This window comes from Somniosus microcephalus, chromosome 3 (assembly GCF_052327205.1).
Source record: "Somniosus microcephalus isolate GS21.2 chromosome 3, FLI_Smic_1.0, whole genome shotgun sequence".
Classification (NCBI taxonomy): domain Eukaryota; kingdom Metazoa; phylum Chordata; class Chondrichthyes; order Squaliformes; family Somniosidae; genus Somniosus; species Somniosus microcephalus.
This window is the reverse complement of record NC_140989.1, coordinates 349079034-349100962: the sequence shown is the minus strand read 5'-3', so window position 1 is coordinate 349100962 and position 21929 is coordinate 349079034. Positions and strand designations below refer to the sequence as shown.

General features: G+C 45.1%; 1 protein-coding gene across 8 annotated transcripts in view; it reads right to left on the bottom strand.

The window, feature by feature from the left end:
• The window catches only part of tgfbr3 (transforming growth factor, beta receptor III), a 245155-nt gene that overhangs the window by 14541 nt on the left and 208685 nt on the right, over window positions 1-21929 (bottom strand). For 6 of the 8 annotated variants that reach the window (XM_085983358.1, XM_085983360.1, XM_085983357.1 and 3 more), the window contains 4 exons: window positions 14835-15143; window positions 13903-14032; window positions 7438-7479; window positions 3804-3911 (listed from right to left, as the gene is read on the bottom strand). In XM_085983358.1, the coding sequence (XP_085839484.1) occupies window positions 3804-3911; window positions 7438-7479; window positions 13903-14032; window positions 14835-15143 (589 nt within the window). Of the gene's footprint in view, window positions 1-3803; window positions 3912-7437; window positions 7480-13902; window positions 14033-14834; window positions 15144-21929 lie in introns of those variants that run through there. The other 2 variants (XM_085983362.1, XM_085983365.1) reach the window with 2 other exon arrangements.

The window sequence follows — 21929 nt, the reverse complement described above, 5'->3', positions numbered from 1 at the left end:
AGTGACATCCTTGACCCTGGCACCAGGGAGGCAACAAACCATCCTGGATTCACGTCTACGGCCACAGAAACGCCTATCTGTTCCCCTTACTATAGAATCCCCTACCACTATTGCTCTCCCACTCTTTTTCCCCCCTTCCTGGGCAGCAGGAGCACCGCCAGTGCCAGGAAGTTGGCTGCTGCTGCCTTCCCCTGGTGAGTCATCCCCCTCAACAGTATCCAAAGCGGTATACTTGTTTGAAAGGGGGATATCCGCAGGGGTTCCCTGCACTACCTGCCTGCCTTTGTTGCTCCGCCTGATGGTCACCCCCTGTGCTGCCCTACCCTGAGGCGTGAACAACTCGCTAAACGTGCTATCCACGAGCCTCTCAGCATCGCGTATGCTCCAAAATTCATCCACCCGCAGCTCGAGCGCCACAATGCGGTCTACAAGTAGCTGCAGCTGGATGCATTTCCCGCACACATGGTCGCCAGGGACACTGGCAGCGTCCCTGATTTCCCACATAGAGCAGGAGGAGCAGAACACGGGTCTGAGCTCTCCTGCCATGACTTACTCCTTTAATTAATCTAAAAATTTATTCAATACCCCAGTTACAGGTATACTCTAGGGCGCTTTATTTACCAACTGTCCTCAGGTTGTTCTCCTTGGAGCAGAGAAGGTTGAGAGGAGATTTGATAGAGGTGTTCAAAATCACGATGGGTCTGGACAGAGTAGAGAGAGAGAAACTGTTCCCATTGGCGGATGGGTCAAGAACCAGAGGACACAGATTTAAGGTGATTGGCAAAAGAACCAAAGGTGACATGAGGAAAAACTTTTTTTTACACAGCGAGTGGTTAGGATCTGGAAAGCACTGCCTGAAAGGGTGGTGGAGGCAGACTCAATCGTGGCTTTCAAATAAGTACCTGAAGAGAGAAAAATTGCAGGGCTACAGGGAAAGGGGACTAGCTGAAGTGCTCTTGCAGAGAGCCAGCACGGGCTCGATGGGCTGAATGGCCTCCTTCTGTGCTGTAACCATTCTATGATTCTAGTACAGAGACGCAACCATTCTTGCTCAACCCATTCATGTTAACAAGGCGGTGAAGTGTGATATGTGCGGGATGAATTAATACTTGATTGTCTCTTCACCAACTACCTAAAGCAATGGTTTACTTATATGCAACATATCAAGCAACTGAATGAAGTATTACTTTCCCTGAATAATAGAATTTTACAGCATGGGAGGCAGCCATTCAGCTGATCATGATCTACTTAGTTCTATTCCCCTGCTCTTTCCCCATACCCATTTACATTATCCTTTCCCTTTTAACAGCTATTATGGATTTTGCTTCTGCCACTAGCATTCCTAACAAAGCTCGGTGTAATAAAAAAAACTCTCCTAACCTCTCCCTTTGTTCTTTTGGTGGTAATCTTAAATTTATGCTCACTACTTGCTGTCGCAGCATCCAGTGGAAAAGTTTTTCTTGATACTGCATCAAAACCCTTCACAATTTTGAACACCATATCATCATCTCTTAATCTTCCTTGAATAAAACTGATTGAAAATAAGGAAAATAATGCTGTAGATAAAAACACACTAACACTTTTGATGAATTTAATGAAGTGATGAACAATCTGTGCCTAGAGAACTGTTCAAATCCAATATGGGCCTTCCAAGTCTTTGAACATTTACCAATGGGGTACTTATAAATACAAAATGGAACTAAATTATGCTGTGACAGAGTGAGTAAGCTGTACTAAGTAAGTAAGTCAATGTTGTATTCAGATACCTGTACTATGAAAGATATCTCTTACAACTGGAAACATTTTTATGATACAGATCTTGCCATTTTCCGGAGAGCCAACACGGCCCAGAAGGGAATACACTACACCAGGGGACTCTGCCAACAGAACTTGTAGTAATACAAAAAAAATCTTGGATTTATATTCGGTTTACGAGAGGCAAAACAGTGTTAATATTTCCACTATTTAGATCTCTGCTGCTGTGACCTATCACTACAGTTCAACCAGGTGGGAATGTCAACGCCATGGGGCTTCTCCACAACCACCATCAATTGTAGTCCATCATCAGACAGCAGGAGCTGAATTCCTGTTGGTGTGTCTATTTACATCAGTTTTTCCTTCTTCCTCCACCCTTGACTTTTTTGATAGCTCTTTGTTTTCTGTGCGCATCAAGGTGAGGCACATCAGTGCTGAACAATAGAACATTTTGGGCACCAACAGCATATCAATAACTCCCAGGTCAAGTATAGCATAGTGAGGTGCAGGCATGCCTCAACCTCAAAAGTATCTCCTATTACACAAGTGAGAATTTTTCTATTATTAACACCATACTTAGACTATTGGTGAAATGAGATTGCTAATTCCGCTTAATTATGTGCAGTTTAGTGCAGTGGGCCTGCAACCACTAGAAACTAGGTGGGGAGGCCCAAGGTATGTCATATTAGAGAGCTTACATTTGCCAAAGAGTTGAAGATTTAACCCAATTAGTCTCGGCTGGGCTCAAACCCAGATCCCAAGGGCAAAAGGGAACTGTCCTAACTCAATGTGCTACCCAGTCCCCTATGAACTATTCGACCTTGTAAGTCAGACAGGTATAGGTACATTTCTACTTGTATACTTTATTTATGAAGTGCCACAAGTACAATGAGTACTAATATAAATATATTTTGCTCTGTAATAAAGTATTCTGATATTTAGAAAAAGAAAACAGTTAAAAAAATTACTACTCCACTTTTTAAAGTTTGGCTTCACTAAAGAAAAACTTAAAATGGAAGTCATTTTGTCTGTGGAGTCAGATTTGTGTTCTCATGAATGGGTAAAAAACAAGCATCAATTTCTCTACCACTGAAGTGGCTTGGGCAAATTACTTGATTTGTTAAACAGATTGTATGAATATATGATTAAATGCTGCACTGAACTAATGCATTTCCAATGTAAACTCTTGAAATTCAATTAAAAAACAATTTAAAAAAATTCCCTTTCCTGATGTCTCAGATGTTACTTTATATACATCTGTTTTATGCCTGCCAACCTTGTGAAAATCAACAGCTCAGTTTACTTTGTATTTTAATATACTATTCCCAACTTGTTGATGTGGATATTAATCTATTTCTTAACACCAAATTGACAAATTTCAGTAAGTGCTGATAGAATTGGTGCAGTTATGCTAATGTTCCAAGCTAAATAAGAGTTGGATTAATAAGGATATGGTTCACCATTTTGCCAATATGTTAAATTTTTTTGCAGACTTTATGCAGTAGCATTTGATTTATTCATATATTTCAACTGTGGGCCAGTGACTCACTTCATAAATCATTAAAAAAAATTCTCCTCACTATGTACATAATTTTATCATCTGGCAATGTTTTTTTTTATAATAAGAGTCCATCCTACCTATTCTTTATTAGCCACTCGATTTCTACAGTCCCACTGCATTAAGATACTTGTATTTTCAGGAAACCTTCAACAATTTTAAAACTTAAATGGCTTTATTAATGCTCTATGGCTTCTTCCTGATATTAAATTATTCTTTTAGTTATTTATTTCTACATACTCTTGAAGTTCTAACAATATACTTTATACTCTATGATTTGGATTCATTCAGGTTATGAATGTATATTTTTACAAATTCAGAAAAAGGGATCAAAACCAAGATTTGTATGCTTATTAATATTTTAACCTCAACAGGCTCCTATTAGTCCTTCCCATCCCCACCCAAAAAATTGTAATTTTTTACATGGGTACAACTAGGATGAGCCTGCTGCAGGGCTATAGGCAAGTACAATAATTGACAAGATACATACCTGTGTGGGAGTAAATGTACCACAAAGCTCCCGTCAGAAGGGCACCGATCACAAATGCTGCAAATGCAATTCCCATAACTGTAGGGGTATCCAGACCATAAATGATAGCTAAAATATAAAAAGAGGATTATGATAGATTTGCATGTTCATAGTATATAAAATAAAACTCTCTTCTGATTGGATTATCATTTAACAAAAAGATACCGTCACTTGAGGTGCAGCTTTATTTATAAATTGCACTACCATGACAACGTGTCTAGTGTTTAATGCAACACATATATGTCAAGTTGTACAATCAACTTGTTTTCAGCCTTGATTTATGCTCTTGCACTGTGCTGAATATTTCAATCATTTTTTTAAATCTTCAAACACTTGGGCTATTTACAGGGAGGTAGGGGAAATAAGTATCTCTGTATGCTTTGGTCATCAAATCTAGTTCAATTTGGTGTTATCCATCCCGCGTTAATTATGAGTTTGAAAACCGTAATTCAGAACAAAGCACAAAATTTAGTCTCAACAACAGGAATAGCCTAGTGGCTAGGAATAAAGCTCTTGAGCATTCTTTACGTAATCATAAGCTCAAATCATGGCAGAGATTGTACTTATTGGAAGTAAAATAATTTCAAAAGCAAATTGCTTAAAAGGGGCATAATATGGAGCAAATGACCACTGAATATTTTGTGTAGTGTAGCAACTGAAATATGTTTGGGAAGCTCCAAATGTTGAATTAAACTGAACCACCCATTCAAAAGAATACCATCCTGTGCAGTTTATGAACGTATGACCTATGCACAGCAGTATGACTCGAGCCAGCAAGCTAATCCTGAACATCAAGCTTAGAGAAGTACGTATGTCACCACTAGGCTACCACTGCGACTGTCCTTTGGGTTGTTATTTGTGCCCTAATTCCTTTTACTTCATCATAATAATCCTGTCTTATCTAATTAAGGCTATTAAAGGAGTTACATTGCTACTTGTTTAAAAAATTGAGTTTAGCAAGGAGTGTCATTTTCCCCTCAGTACAGAATTGCTATACTATTTGAAAGTCTTCTTTGGTCATGTTCCAAGTTGCTATTTCAGGCCAAACAAATCAGTGTTCAAGACTAGTTAAGGCTATTTGCCCCATTGTTTCTGTATTATCTGTCATGTACAAGAACTTTGGTCAGCCTGAATCAATCAAAATGGGCCACTGAGGATGATTTTCACCTGACAGATTACCTCAGCTGACAATATTAACTAGTCTTGGCAGCAGAGTACATGGGTGAAAGATTTGTGGTTTGAATTCCGGCTGGTACTTTAATTAACAAAACAAAGGAAAGGTTTGTGAGCTTATGTTTTCATTAGCACATAGTTTTGTATTTTTGAATCTAGAGAGAAAGGGGGGTGAGAGAGAAAAGAACAAAGAATGAAATCCATACACTTATACTCTGTTTAGAGTTTCTTAACCAAAAATACATTGTATGTAAAATTCCTTCTTAAAAGATCACGTATACACAAGTTTTTAAATGGCTGATATTTTATGTACCATTTTTAAAAAATACATTAATATTAGTATGTAAAAAAAAAAAGTGCATGTTTCATAAGTAATTTTCTGGCTTCTGTAAAAGAATACAGGTTGATAATATTTTATTGCAGTTTCCTGAAAAACTGTCTAGAGGCTTTAGCAGTTGCCTTGTCGCCATATAATATCAATTTGATGGAATTCCTGGACTCTAGGTATAGCAAATTAATTGGAAGGAAGAACGAGGAGAGGCAATATAAACTAAAGGGTACAATTCTAAAGGGAGTGCACGAAGAGGGAGACCTGGGGTATATGTGCACAAATCGCTGAAGGTGGCAGGGCACATTGAGAAAGCGGTTAAAAATGCATAAGGGATACTGGGCTTCATAGAGACATAGGGCTCAATTTTTACTGAGCTGTGGAGTCGGGCTTGGAGGCGTGCGGGGGGGTTAAAATCCCAAAATCAGGGGTCCTGACCCCTTCCCGCACCCAAACCCGCCTCCATGCCAGTTTCAGAGGAGGCGGGTACCCGCCCCGCACTAGGACCCGCCTACCCAAGGCGGAAAGGTAGTTAACAAGCAGTTTTTAGCATAATCCCTATTTTTGATGTTGAAGTGTGGGATTCCCGATGGCCAAGTTAGAGGAGTCGGGCCGTCGGGTTGAAGGACTTGGAGGGGTCGAGATGTCGGTGTTCAGGTGAGTGATGTGTGCATGAGTGCAAAGATAAGTGTGTTTGGTGTATCTAAAGTGATTAAAGAAGTTTTACATACCTTTTCAGCCTTCCTTCCTTTAGGTTCCGGGAGTCCCTCATCTCACCGGCACAGAAAGCAGAATGGCTGCGAACTGTCAAAAGTGACACCCTGCAGCTTTCTGTGCAGGAGAGATTTCTAACTGAGTCTGTGGAGAAGGACTCAGGTTAGAAGTAAGACTGTCAGTATTTGACAGCTTCAAACAGCTGTGAAACGCTGATATTTCATCTGTCAAGAACTCTTGACAGATGAAAGTTCAGTCTGTGATGTCACCCGTTGCCGAGTGGCCCTTAATTGGCCTGCTGAGCCCGCTGGGCAGGCTCAACAAGGTCAATCAAGTTAAAATCGCGTGGATTGGCTGCATCTCGATGGAGGCGGGACTACAACCCCGAAAGTTGTAGTCCCGCCTCCAACCCGACTCCCGAGTTATTCCCCCCCGACTCCCGAGTTATTCCCCCCCATAGAGTACAAAAGCAAGGAAGTTATGATGAACCTTTATAAAACACTGGTTCGGCCTCAACTGGAGTATTGTGTTCAATTCTGGGCACTGCACTTTAGGAAGGATGTGAAGGCCTTAGCGAGACGGTGCAGAAAAGATTAACAAGAATGGTTCCAGGGATGAGGGACTTCAGTTACATGGATAGACTAAAGAAACTGGGGTTGTTCTCCTTAGAGCAGAGAAGGTTGAGAGGAGATTTGATAGAGGTGTTCAAAATCATGAGGGGTCTAGACAGAGTCAATAGAGAGAAACTGTTCCCAATGTCGGAAGGGTCGAGAACCAGAGGACACAGATTTAAGGTGATTGGCAGAAGAACCAAAGGCGACATGAGGAAAACCTTTTTTACGCAGCGAGTGGTTAGGATCTGGAATTCACTGTCTGAAAGGGTGGTGGAGGCAGATCCAATTGTGGCTTTCAAAGGGGAATTGGATAAGTACCTGAAGGAAAACAATTTGCAGGGCTACAGTGAAAAGGCGGGGGAGTTGGACTAGCTGAAGCGCTCTTGCAGAGAGGTGGCATGGGCTAGATGGGCCAAATGGCCTCCTTCTGTGCTGTAATCATTCTATGATTTAATTTAACAAATAAAATTAAATCAAAAATATATATTTTTTAATTGCAACTTGCTTTTCCGAGTGTTATACATTAATATTACTTTCTTTTATTGTTGAAAAAGCTATATATAAAAAAAATCAGTCACTCGAGTGCAATACACATTAGCAAGACTTATTCAAAAGAAATAATTTGACAAAAGGTTTTTTTCTGACAGCAAACTACAAATGAGACAACCATACTGAATCAAAGTAAATGTTTCCATCGCTAGAAAACTCTTATTCATATAAACACATCGATTGTAAAGCTGAAATAATGTTTAATCATCTAACTTACAAGGCTGTGGTTTCGCTGCATTAATCTGGGTGTCAGATTTCACTGAAAAAGACAAAAATAAACGTATTTTTTAAACTCTGTTTCTCTCTCCACGGATGCTGCCTGGCCTGCTGAGTATTTCCAGCATTTTCTGTTGTTATTTCAGATTTCCAGCATCCGCAGTATTTTGCTATTGTAATAGTGTATAGATGTATTTGGATGATGGGGTTACTTTAAGATGCTGTTTCATTGTAACGCACCTACTGTTCTTGCATCTTCAGGAAGGGAATTCAACCGAACTGAGTTGCTGAGATCTTAATGTTCTCCAAACCCATTTAATTTTTCAACTAAACTACAGGAAGCTATTATATAATACATATATACAATTACACACTGTATAATCACAGGACAGTAAAGGGCATTTGATGAACTTCTCTCTTCCCACTTTTTACTGTCTGAACTGAACAAACACATATGGCCCTGATTTTAACTCCAGGTGGATTCCCCGCTCAGACCCAAGTTAAAATTACAGTTGGGTCTCAATGAGGTTATCGGGCTGCAACATGCATATGTAAAGAAGGACCCTGTTGGCTCCGGGCGTGTGTCCTTGCTGCCTGCTCAGGAGAGCAGGTTAAAATTGCAGATGTTGCAAACATGGCGGCTTTCGGTCAGTTAAGAGCCAGGGCGATTTTAACTGCCCACTGCCAGGTTTCTGCTGAGCGGGTAGGGTTAAATCACCCCCAGTAAACAGTTCAGCAAAATGTTTTTCACATTGAAAGGGCTGCTTGTTTTACTTAGAAAAGAAAGGATAAACTAAGTCCATGTGTTACAAAAACATATTGGTTAGTAAGGGGTGGGATTATTCATTCCAGATGATGCTCTTATATGTTTTCATTGTAACAGTATGCCGACAGAGAGATAAACTTTATAGGCTACATCATTCCCTTCATGGGACATTGCAGGATAAGATATGCGCACCAGAGTTTAGGATGAGCTGAAGTTTAGGAAGCATGAGGACGGGAGACAGGCCAGGAAAGCTTTGAAAAACAAGTGGCCAATCCAATCCTGTTAGTTTCTTGCCACACAGGTTAGGTTAAAATTACCCCTGAAGAAGCTATGGGGTCAGAAGCTCAGCTGAGGTCGTGAACAGTCTGCTAGGGGGCGGAGTTGGTAGCAAGGTTATGGAGTTTGTGGAAGGGGCAAAGGACAATGGCTTTGTACTTCTCAGCGTTTATCTGGAGGAAACTGCAGCTCATCTAAGGCTGGATGTTGGACAAGCAGTCTGACAGCATAGAGGCAGTGGAGGTATTGAGAGATAGAGCTGGGTGGCGTCAGCGTACATTTGGAAGCTAATCCCATTTCTGCAGATGATGTCGCCATAATAGATGCAGATGAGGAAGAGGATGGGTCCGTGGGGGAACTCGAGAGGTGTCGATAGAGGGGTGGGAAGAGAAACCATTGATAGAGATGTTCTGGTTATGATTGGATAGGTAAGAGTGGAACCAAACAAGCTATAAACTGGCTCATTCTAAAGATGTAACTAGGCTTCCAATTGCAGACAATTTATGGCTTTGCTACCAAGGTAAAGATCCAGGCCATACACAGTGTTTTTTTTAAATATCTTCACAGATTTTAATGAAAACAACTGCTTTTAGATATCTATATAACTATTTTTATGGAGCAGATAAAACAATAACTTTCATATGTGCATGTGGTTATAATTATCAATCTTCACTTCACTGGTCCTTTTAAACAAAGCATGCTATGCCACCACAAACTAATAGAGCCCAAATGTAAATGAAAAAACAAAGCTAAACTACAAACCAAAAGGTGAGAATTTTCACTGAGGGGTAACATCACAGTTCAATCATTTTTCTTGTGAAAAATCCTATGCACTCTTCTTCTTATACATGCTAATAAATATTTACTTGTATCTTGGTATTAAGCTAAGATAACAAACCTATTCGAGTCTAATTTGTACAAAGGCAAATTTACCACATTGGAAGTATCTCTCCTTTGAGCATAAACCAATGCTGGTCGTTATTTTAAGCTGTTGCATATGCACGAAATAAGCAATTATGTTAAAATAAATAGGGGCAATTTATGTTAAAAGGGCAAAAGAGCTCAACCCGTAGAAGAGCTGGAAATAACCGAAGACAAGAAGATGGATGGTTCCCTTTATTGATATTCTCTTAAAGGCAATATTACAACGATGAAGTAATTGTCATGTCCCCATCAGCCAAATCTTATTTCACACCTGTTTCTTTCCTTCAAGATTTGTGATCACCAATAAAGAACTGTGCAAGTCTGTGGCCGGTTGGTAGGTGGGTGGCAGGTGGAGCGGAGAAGGGTTCATATTTTTCTCGGGATGTGGGTCATGCCATCAAGCTGTATTTATTTGCCCCTCCCTCATTGCCATCAGAAGGAAGAGAATTCTAAATCAAAATAACATGCTTTTGCCACCTCCAGACTCGATTGTTCTGCTACTCTCCTTGTCGCAGTGGATTTGGAGAGAGTTTAGGTTATTTCTCGAAGTTTGCTGACAACTTGCACAAAATCAAGCTGTACTTGTACAAACATATGAAAAGAAATATGAGAAAAGACCATCAGACTCATCAATGCTCACCTCCAAATGACTTAGCTCTCATCAATTAGAATGAAGGGCTGAAAAATGCACAGAATCCCAGAACACAATCTTCAAAACATCAGTAAAAATCCTGCAAAATCTCTTATCTCATGTAATAAAAGTGGAATTTGACTTAATAATTCACCATAAACCAATGGGCCCAATTGTAAACAGATGGAATTGCAGAATGCAATCCCAACACTGGTAAATTTCCTTTTCTCTGACACCATGGGCAGGATTTTCATTGGGCCATGGAGGTGGGATTGGAGGCGTGCGGGGGGTTAAAATCCCGAAATCGGGGGTCCCGACCCCATCCTGCACCCAACCCGCCTCCATGCCAGTTTCAAAGGAGGCGGGTGCCCGCCCCGCACTGGGACCCGCCTCCCCGAGGCGGGAAGCGGATTAGTGCCAATTAACTGCCTGTTAACAGGCAGTTTTTAGCCTAATCCCTATTTTTAATGTTGAAGTGTGGGATTCCCGACGGCTCCAAACCACGGCAAGTTAGAGGAGGCGGACCGTCAGGATGAAGGTCTTGGAAGGGTCCAGATGTCCGGTGTTCAGGTGAGTGATGGGTGCATGAGTGCAAAGGTAAGTGTGTTTGGTGTGTGTAAAGTGTTTAAATAAGTTTTACATACCTTTACAGCCTTCCTTCCTTCAGGTCTCGGGAGTCCCTCATCTCACCGGCACAGAAAGCAGAATGGCTGCGAGCTGTCAAAAATTGCAGCATTCAGCTTTCTGTTCCGGGGAGATCTCTAATTCATCCTGAGAGGAAGGAGTTAACTTGTAGTACAGACTGTCAGTGTTTGACAGCTTCAAACAGCTGTCAAACGCTGATATTTCATCTATCAAAAGGTCTTGACAGATGAAATTTCAGTCTGTGACATCACCTGTTGCCGGGTGGCCCTTAATTGGCCTGCTGAGCCCGCTGGGCGGGCTCAACAAGGTCAATCAAGTGAAAATCACGTGGGTTGGCTAGAACTCGATGGAGGCGGGACTACAACCCCGAAAGTTGTAGTCCCGCCTCCTACCCGACTTCTCAATGAAAATCCAGCCCCATCTTTCTGCCCTTCAAAATCACCATTGTCACTCTCCTAAAAAAAAAAACACTCTTGACCCATCCGACCTCTCTACCTATTGCCTTATCTCTAACTTCTGTTCCATCTTGAAGGTACTTGAACAAATCCTCATCTCTCTTCTCTCCCAAAACTCCATTTTCAAATTCCTTCCTTCCGGTTTCTGCTCATCGCACACCAAAACAACTCTAACCAGTAACAAATGACATTCTCTATGATTGTGATCATGGTGTATTATCCCACCTGATCTTCCTCAACCTCTCTAAAGCACCTGACATAGTTAACCATGTCACTCTCCTCCACCACTGCTCCTCTGTTATCCGGATGTAGCCAGCAAATCTCCAGCAATGACTTCCCTTCCCTACCTCTCGCCTCCTACAAGTATCTATATTTGTGACCTCCTGATCTATGTGGGGCTAGTTTCCATATATACGCTAGTTACACCAAAATCTACCTCTGCATTACTTCTCTCAAAGGTACTGTCTGGCTGTCCATCTGACATCACGTCTAGGATGTGTCACAAATTCCTTCAACAGAATACTGGAAAGATCAAAGCTATTGTTTGCAGCATCAAACAAACTCTACTCTCTTGCCTGTGATTCCATTCCCCTCCCTGAAAACTCACTCAGGATGAACAAAACTGTGTAATACCGCTGCACAATAGAGAGCATCCTGACGAACTGTATCACAGTATGGTATGGCAGCTGTAGCTCCTATGACCGGAAAGCCCTGCAGCGGGTAGTCAAAACTGCCCAACGCATTACCGGCACCCGGCTACCGACCAAAGAGAACATCTACCAGAAACGCTGTTTACGGAGGTCACTGACCATCATCAAAGACCCTACCCACCCCAGCCACAGTCTGTTCGCCCCCCCTGCCATCTGGGAGACGCTACAGATGCATTCGCACCCGAACGACCAGATTTAGGAACAGCTTCTTTCCCAGGGCTGTCATCCTACTGAACTCCACAAATAAACACTAAAGCCTGCACATCTGCCAATGCACTTTATTATGTTTATGTTAATGTATTACAAGCCAAATGAATGTTGAATGTTTAAATGTCTTAATCTAAATGTACACTCTCGGGAGCTGCAAGCCTACATTTCGTTGTACTGCACTTGTGCACTAACAATGACAATAAAAGTTGATTATGATTATGATATTCCATCACCAAGACCACTCATTTTCACCTCCATCCCTACATCAGCCCCACCTCCCTTATACAAGCTTTTACCACCTCCAGACTCAATTACACCAATGCTTTTCTTGCTGGCCTTCTATCATCCACCCTCCATAAACTCGAACTTGTTCCACACTGAGACCCAATCACCACTTGTCCTTGCTGTTCTATACTGCCTCCCTGCCCCAGATGTATCCAATTTAAAACTCTCAACTTCATCTTCAAATTGCTCTATAGCCTTACTCCTGCCCACCTCTACAACCCTCTCAAGCCTTACATCGCATCCCACACCCTTTGATCTTCTGACTCTGGCCTCCATGCATCCCCTTGCTTTTTGCCTCAACATAGTGACAGACTATTCAGTCACCTCAGCCCTACTCTCTGGAGTGCAGGTTCGATGGGCCGAAATGGCCTCTATCTGCACTGTGGGGTTTCTGTGATCTGTGAACTCCCTCCCGAAATCCCTATGATTCTCTACTTCTTTGTCCTCCTTTTAAAACCCATGTTTTCCGTCACCTCTCCTACCTGCTCGCCCCTGCTTTGCATTTGTTCCTTGTTATTTTTCTTGGGCTGTTTTGTATGTTAAAAGGTATTATACAAATGCAAGTTGCTGTTGTCAGAAACTTCAAACATAAGCCAATCTGAAATTCCAATGAAGACCACTTATGCTTATTCCTAAAAAATTGGGACAACTGAAGAATGGCTTCTGCTTAAAGACAAGTTACAAATTATTAAACTACATTAAGTCTCCTGTTACCAAAGGGACCACAATTATGTACTTAGATTGATGAGAATAATTACCTAAATCACAGTTCTTATGCCTTAATAGTGCAAAGTCAATGAGAACAGCAAAACTGATTTTGCTATTAGTCAACTCAATTATCTGTCTAAATGCACAAGCAAATAATCGCAGATCTGAAAAACAACATATCTGGGCGTGATTCCAGTATATGGCAAGTACAGTGCAAGTTTTTTTACTGAACAATTTAACTTCTGTAGATTTGAGTCTTGTGCAATGTTCCCTCGAATTTTTCTTTAGTGCATGGTCCTTTTAACTGGGTGCGCAGTCCATTCAAATTTTTGTACATGTGCGGTTTCTTCCCTGTAGAAGCCGATGAGCGGCCTGCGTGGGACTTCCAGACCCCCTGCGCGGGACTTCCAGACCGCTGCGCAGTTGCGCAGCTTAGCGGGCACGTTGGTCTTGTGTCCTCAGCACACCATGCAGGAAATAGAAAATGACTACAACAACAACTTGCATTTATATAACCCCTTTTAATGTAGTAAAACACCCCAAACCGCTTCACAGGAGCATAATCAGGCAAAAATTGACACTGAGCCAGAGGAGCTTTTATAACGGGTGACTAAAAGCTTGGTCAGAGGTAGGTTTTAAGGAGTGTCTTAAAGGAGGAGAGAGGTGGCGAGGTTTAAGGAGAGAATTTCAGTGCTAGACAGCTTAAGGCGAGGCCACCAATGGTGGGGTGAAGGGAGTGGGGGGTGCACAAGAGGTCAGAGCTGGAGGAATGCAATTACTGATTATGTAAACCAATGGACAGGTATTATATGCTCCACATATACACTAATAACTCAGATTTTTGTTGTTGGCTCACCTTGTGGGTCAGGTAGATTATTTTTTCCACGAATAACAACCAGTGGCTTAGTAAAGGATTGTCTGTTTCTCATCATAGCCATTATTATTTGCAAATTCACATTTATACAAGCTTCGTCAGGAGGAATACACTGCAGCAGGAGATAAAGAAATTAAATAAGGATATGCAATGCCGCTGCATTATCAGCAATTGAGGGGTCTGGTTACATTTTAGTAACAAATATGAATTGAATGTTTTATCACTGAAATTTGTGTATTGATATACTTGTGGTCAATGAATAATGTTTTAATGTCATTGTGTGGTAAGTGATCTACCTGAAATGTTTTCATGGCGTGAACTTAAATTTATTTTCTTTCTACAAAAATAATAAGCTATTTGTCTGTGAAATTGGTTAACTGCACACTTTACATATATGTGATTAGTTAACCTTTTTGGGTATATATTTATATTGCAAAATAGAAATGTCATAAATCACAACATAACCTAAAACAAACCCAGTAAAGTTTCTTATAACACAACACACACTGTAATAACAAATGTATAATTAACAAAGCTTAAAAACTAATGGAAAAAGGATACTAGTTGTAAAAGCATTAATCACAGCAGACATAGCGGAGCTTAAAATATATGTTCCGACCTGTCAGGAAATACTTGAATCATTCTGGTGGTTCAAATTAATTATTTTAGTAGAGCCCATCAGCAAACCTACAGTAATTTGTTTAGGCAAAGGTAGTGCTATCTTCAACTGGATAAGTGCCCTAAAACCTTCTAACTTAGGTGTTACTGAACACAGATGAGCAAATCTGACTATTCTGACACTCTAAAGAAACATCTAACTTATGTAAATAACCTTCATAATGCACCTTGCTAGAATGTATAACATTTCAATTTCTTAAGTTGAGATAATTTTATATTTAGTAAATATGACAAACCTTAGGAAGATTAGGAAATCCTTGGCTTTCAGCATCCTTTTTGCTGCATAATGTAATTTCACAGTGAAGAAAAACTAAGGACATGTTGTAGACTGGCTTAAACACAAAGCTGAATCTCTTTTTTTCCATCTCTGCATGAGGTACTAGGAAATCAAACTTCTGGGGACTGTAGAATTTCACAGAAACCTCCTTCGGACAAATGTTTTCAATAATGGTGTAGTCTGAATAGGCAACAGGGTCCGATGATGGAGAAATAAAGCAGGTCTGGATAACAAAACTAATTTCTGGATCAGATTTGGTTACAGACACCTAAATCCATGTGATGGGACGGAAAAAAGAGTGTTTAAAATTCTCATTAGAATATTTTTAAGTCACACTACAATTTCTTCAAATTGGCAACAGTCAACCTTAAAAGGGGAAGAAAATTCTAGAAAATCTTTTCCCACCCTTTGTTGAAAAAGACACCCTTATTCTATTTCACTTTTCTGCAGAAATATTAATTTTATTGTCATCATGGAGACCCTTCAGGTGAATATCCCTCACTGCTTGGCTGCTCCCATAATGTTACTGTTGGGGATAGTCCATGGAGCACCTCTGTAGTGAATAACAGGGCCCAATTTCAGATTGGCCCCAGGGCCACTAGCACACCATCAGCTGGAGACACAGCAAGAGAAATAATACACAAAGGCATCTAGAGATGGCTGCTGGTTTTGTGGAGGTGCTGTTAGCCATTGTGTTGGCGTTACTGCGTGATCAGAAACAAGTTTGTTTGGCTAGTTCACCCTGTCTTTGATAATTAATGTACGTGAGCTTGTAGACTCATGTCAGATATTTAGAATGATTTTAGTTGTGGCCACGTGAGCAGATCAAGTGACTCAATAGACAACCAAGAGACTGCTGTTCGTACCTTACTTGAGCAGTAATAATGAATATTCTGATTGCCTCACCATTGAGAAAGAACTCTGGAAGCCCAGAAGAATTGTATAACAGGTATAGGTTATCCCTGTGTCGCCAGTTTCCTTCTTTGCTTGCCTCTTTCCATGTTAAGATGCTGAAAAGGGGCTGTGTGGGGATAGTTGCTTACATAATATTTAATCTGAGACTTGGTTACCAAGATTTTGAACTTCGTTTTTTTTGGACTGTTTAAAGTGTAAATGAAGTATTGTACCACTATTCACCACGATTAAATTGTAGATAAATGTGACTTTTTCAGCCTGAAAGCAACAATCTAACAATATGATATTTACCGCTCTTTGAAGTGGACAGGAGAATGTGGTGGGCAACCCACGTGGTTATGTTATGGTAAGCTGGTAATGGTTAGTCATGGACCATACTACACCATTTATGCCATGCATTAGGTTGCAAGTTTTAGCTCATTGGTGACATAGGCCTGAATTTTAATGGGGAGGCAGGTAGGGAGCGGGGGCTCCGAAGCGGTAGGGGAACCTGGGAGAACGGGTTTCCCACAGGCCCTGCCGAATTTAACGGCAGGACCTGTTTTGCACTGGCTGGGTAGGCCTGTGGCACTAGGCTGGAGAGGGGAGGGAAGGAGGGATCGCGTGGGGCCGGCCGAAGGAGCACGGGGAGGGCGTGTTGGCAAAGATCAGTGGCCGGAGGAGCCGGGGGGGGGGGGGGGGGGCCAGCGCCGGAGGAGCGGGGGGAGGTGTGTATGTGTGTGTCAGCAACGATCGGGTGCCAGAGCATCAGATCTGGGGGGGGGGGGGGGGTTAGAAAGCGGCCTTGGAGAGGGATCGGCCATCATGGTGGGGGGGTGGGTTAGGTAGGGATCCAGGATGCAGGTGTAAAGGCACTTAGCTCCTGGATCCAGCAGTCCTCGCCTTACTTTAGCTGGCAAGTTTCACGAGGTCTGCAAAACCCGATCAGCTAAAGTTATTTTCAAAATGGAGGTTAAATCAGAGACTTACAGCCTCTTTATAATGTTTAACGTACCAACCTGCCTCCAGGGACCAGATTGGCTGCCCGCCTTCATTAAAACTGGAAGTGGGCGGGTTGGAGGTGGGTTCTGGTCGGGATTCAGATTTTTAACACTTTGGCCTAGAAATTGGGTATAGCCCCACTTGTGGCGTTTGACTTGGCGCTGCGCAAAGTTTTGCGCTAGGCGCAATTTAGCGCCACCTAGCGCGGTATTGGGTCGTAGCACCCCTAAGTTGATCGCGGTGCGAAATCAGGCGTTGCACAGTAGACTTAGGGCTAAAAATTGGCCTGAGGCGCCGAAGCGACGCAAAGTTCGCCTGGGCGCTGGAATTTGCGCCACGATCGCCGCAAATTCAGCCTCAGCGCCCCAAGAGGGACACGGGGCGCGGCTCGAGGCGCTCCTCGTCCCTCTTAGGGCGCTGAAAGTGAATTTTGCAGCGCAACGTGCCGCAGCGCCAGACGCTGCGGCGCGGCGCGCTGCGGTACTGCAGGCCTCTCTCCCACTGTTAAGGTGGAGGGGCCTGCAACAGCGCGAGCCCCGATCGCGGGTACCGGCAAAAGAGCCCGGCACCAAGGAGAAGTGCCGGGCTCTTGGGAAACAGCCGGCATTGCCGCGGGGAAGGGACCAGGAGGCCGGGGACGGAGGTGCTGGCAGGCGGCTGCCGAAAAAAGCGGCCGCCCCACACCTCCACCTTAACTTGCACCTCTGCCGGCGCAGCAAGGCCCCAGGAACCTGGCGCTGTCTGCGAACGGCGCTACAGCGGCGTTCGCAAACAAATTTCGCGATCGGGGCGCTGCGCACACCGATGACGTCATCGGTGGAGGCGCAGCGCAACAGGCTAACGCCACCATTAGCGCCCCCACTGAATATGGCGGAAGGTGCAGCCAGTGGCGCTACAGCCACTGACTGCCTCTTTAGGCGCTAAAAGGTGGCGCTAGCCACCCAATTTTTAGCCCTTAGGGCGCTAACATGGCGGCGCTACTCAATATCGGGGCGGCCGGGTGCAGCCAATCATCGATGATCACGAGAGTGTCAGGAGCCGGCCAGCTCTTAAAGGGGTGGGTCCAGAAGGATCAGCAGCCACACTCTGCGCCCTGCAGAACTGAATTTCGGTGCTGTGTTTTGTTCTGCGCTTCAAACTTTGAGGATGGAGAGGGCAAGGCAAAGAGCAGAGCGCTTCACGGAGGATGCATTGGATGCATTGGTGGGCGGAGTGGAGCGCCGTCGAGCGGTCCTGTACGCGGACAATGGCAGGAGGCCTAGTCTGCAGGATTACCGCAGAGCATGGAGGGACATCACTCAGAGGGTCAACTCCAGCAGCCTGGTGGTCAGGGCTCCATTGCAGTGCCGCAAGAAATTCAACGACCTCACTCGGGTCGTCAGGGTGAGTGTTTTTTTGCCAGTCCTATTCATGCCTTCATCTGCACCTGACTTTATGGCCAATGGGTGCGCCATGCCCCAGTGGCCATCTGCGAGCACGCACCCATGGCCCTTTCTGGGAACACACTTGCACAGACAGATGATGCCAGGGCTAATCCACCAAGGGGGGCATGACATGACAGATGACGCCATGATGTCTCATCATTTCCTGTCCATTCTCTTGCAGTACAAGCTGGCAAGGAACCGGCGACAACAGATCCAGACCGGGGGAGGCCCTCCAAACCTCCAGAACCTGACGGACCTGGAGGAGCGAGTGTACCAGATTGTTGGCGGCCGCCTGACTGGTTCTGTCACTACTGGAGCAGCCGATCCCATTGTGCACGGCGATGGTAAGGTTATGACCTTTTTGATCTGTGTCCTTCCACTTGTGACCCTACACCGGCATGCTTTTTCACAGTGGACCCATGTCATAGCATTGCACCAATCTTGCATCCCTTGCTGTCAACCTCTCCTCTCGCTAAAGCCACTCTTCAACCTCCCTGCTTTCAGATGCAGCATCACCAGATCGGGAGCAGGGCCCTCAAGCTGCCAGTCCCACTGAATCCGGAGGCGACCAGCTGGAGGAAGCCGGACCTTCCGTGCCAGCCTCAGGGGAGGCACGGCAGCTTCAGAGTGGGGATAGATCTTCCCTGGAAGGGAGCAGGGGAGGTGCCTCTGATGAGGAGCCAGCTCCAGGAACCAGCAGGCTGCACCAACGCAGGGGGGGCGGTGGGGGGGGGGGGGGGAGGGAAGTTCGGTGGCCGTCTCCCCGGAGGCCGAGTCAGGCCACCATGACTGTTGCACAGAGCACAGAGGAGGTTCGGGCCCTAGCTGAGCCCAGGCTTGGCTCAGACACAATGAGCTGATCGCTGCAGTGGGAAGGCTGCCTGAAGCCATTGACACAATGGCAGGGAGTCTCCAGGACTTCGGTGCAGCACAGGAAAGGAGTGCGCAGGCCTTCTTCGCTGTACAGGAAAGGAGTGCGCAGGGTTTCTCCAAAGCACTGGAAAGGACTGTCCAGGGCTTCATTGAAGCACTGGCACCTGCCACGCAGTCACTCGCTGGCCTCATGCAGGCACAGATTGAGGCCACGCGAGCACTGACTGCTGCCACCGTTGAAAGATCAGGTAGGATTACCCGGGGCCCTTGCAGCACCACAGCAGGGCATCAATCTGTGGGTCAGCCGATTGGGGCCCATGCTGCGCTGCTGCCCCGTCAGAGTGCCAGTGTGTCGCACGGCCACGGAGCAGGTGTCCGCTCTCAGGATGTCAGCATTCCTGATGCCACCACTGGCACGTCACCACTGCAGCTGCCACCACCTGCAGGACAGACTGCATCCGCCCATGAGCAGTTGGAGCAGTCAGCCCCCGGGCCCTCCAAGCCCAGAGGTCGTCCAGCCCATCCCTCAGGGGCTTCTGCGCTTTCGTCCACTCAGCAGGCCTCCCCCAGCCTTGATGCAGCCACTGGGGTCCAATTACGGAGGAGCTGCAGGGAGGGAAGGGGGCGTTCCAGAATGAGAAGTCGAAGCCCATCAAGGGGTCAAAAGTAGAGGGAGCCTCATTGACGGCGAGGTTGAACATTTCAAGGCCCTCTACAGCTCTTGTGAATGATGGGGATGTGTTGGTTAATGTCGCGGGTTTGGCAGACATTAAAGTTGTATTTCCTTGCTGATGTGTTAAATCCTTAGTTATGTGTTTTGCCGTTACTTTTGTGTTAAATCCTTAGTTATGTGTTAAGCCGTAACTGAAGTGTTATCTCGTTAGTTTTGCTTTCTGATGCAATTGCTTTATGAAGTTGGAAGGCTCCACTTTTCTGAAAATAAAGAATTTTTTAAATTTACACTGTATATCTAAACTATTTACACTTAATCTGTCCTTCATAGGCTTTGGGTGAATCGGATGGTCCTCTCCCAAACACACCAAGCAATCCGTCAGTGGGGCCTAGAAACGAGTCGTTATGAGCCTCTGACGAACGGCCCTTCCACTTTCGGGAACCCTCCAGTCTTTCTCCTCCTCCGCTGCCGCCTCCTCCGCCTCCGCTGGGCCTTCAAGCTCGGCTGGCATTGGCTGGGTGCGTTGGATGGCGAGGTTGTGGAGCATGCAGCAGACAACGACGATGTGGGCGACTCGCTCCGGTGAGTACTGCAGGGCGCCCCCCGAATGGTCGAGACATCAGAACCGCTGCTTCAGCACGCCGATTGTGTGCTCCACAGTGTTCCGCGTCGCCTGATGGCTGGAGTTGTAGTTCTCCTCTGCCTGGGTGCTGGGCGAACGTAGCGGGGTCATAAGCCATGGGCACAGAGGATAGCCCTTGTCTCCGAGAAGCCAGCCTTGTGGGTGAGCCGGTGCCTCGAAAAGGTCTGCCACTGTAGTCTGACACAGGATGAAAGCGTCGTGGCTGCTGCCAGGGAATTGTGCGTTGACCGCGAGGATCAGCAGCCGGTGGTCACACACCAGCTGTACATTAAGGGAGTGGAACCCCTTGCGGTTGCGGTAATCCTCGGGATTGTTCACAGGTGCCCGCAAAGCCACGTGCGTACAGTCAATGGCGCCCTGCACCATGGGAAAGACAGCTATTGCCGCGAAGCCTTCTGCACACTCCTGCTGCTTCTCCGGTGTGAACGGGAACTAAATAAATTGCCGCCGCCTGTTATATAGGGCATCTGTAACTTGGCGGATGCAGCAATGCACCGCAAACTGGGAAATGTTAGCTATGTCCCCAGTCGCGGCCTGAAAGGAGCCGCTGGCAAAGACATTGAGGGCAACAGTAACCTTTACAGGCACCGACAGAGATGTCCTGCACCGTATGCGCGGCAGAAGATCATCCTGAAGCAGCTGGCACAGCTCAGTCACCACCTCCTTATGGAATCGCAGCCTTCTGACACACTGCTCCTCCGACATGTTGTGGTAGGAGGACTGCTGTCTGAAAACCCTCGCTGCGTAAGGTCTGGTGTGGCGATGTCTGTTGGCCCTCCTCCGTCTGGCCACTCCTGGCCCTCTCTCCCTCCGTCTCTGTGCCCTCTCAAGATGTTCTAGCAGCAGGTTGTTCCCTTGCAGAGCAGCCCCCATAATAAGAGTGATGAAGGTAAAGGTTGTAAGCTCTTACCAGCAGCTAGGTAATGTTGACAGGGCTAAAGGTCCTCTGGCACCGCTGGTTGAATGGCAATAAGGCTCTAGCACTTCAGCTGCTCAACTGTATCAAACCATCCAACAAGTTGCGTTCACAAAAGGGCTGACGTTTTCAGGCCAGTGGTGTCCCCTTTAAACAGCGCCCCCCCTACTCGGAGAGTGCCTGGGGAACGTTCCAGTGAGCTGTCACTATTAGCGCCAGGCGCAGAGGCGGGCGCCACCCAATTTCCGGTCCGGGGCGCTAAAAAGGCGTTGCACCATGGAATGACGTCATGATCAGCTTGCGCCCGTGAGCGCGCGCTAAGATTTAGCGCCGGCGCAAAATGCATGGTCAATATGGGGCGAGGCGCTAGGTTCCCTGCGACTGCACAGAAATTGGCTATCGCCCCAGTTCTCGGCCTCTTTAGGCGATAATCGGTGGCGCTAACAACCCAATTTCTCCCCCTTTATCTTCCCACACCTACACTTTTTTTAAGGTTAAAATTCCTCCCATAGATTTACTTATGGAAACTGCCATTTGCTGTAAATATAGGTTAGACCGTTGGGAGAAAATACGAATTAGAAGTGTCCCTCATTCTTAACGCCTAGAAGTACGGTCATTCTATCTATAAA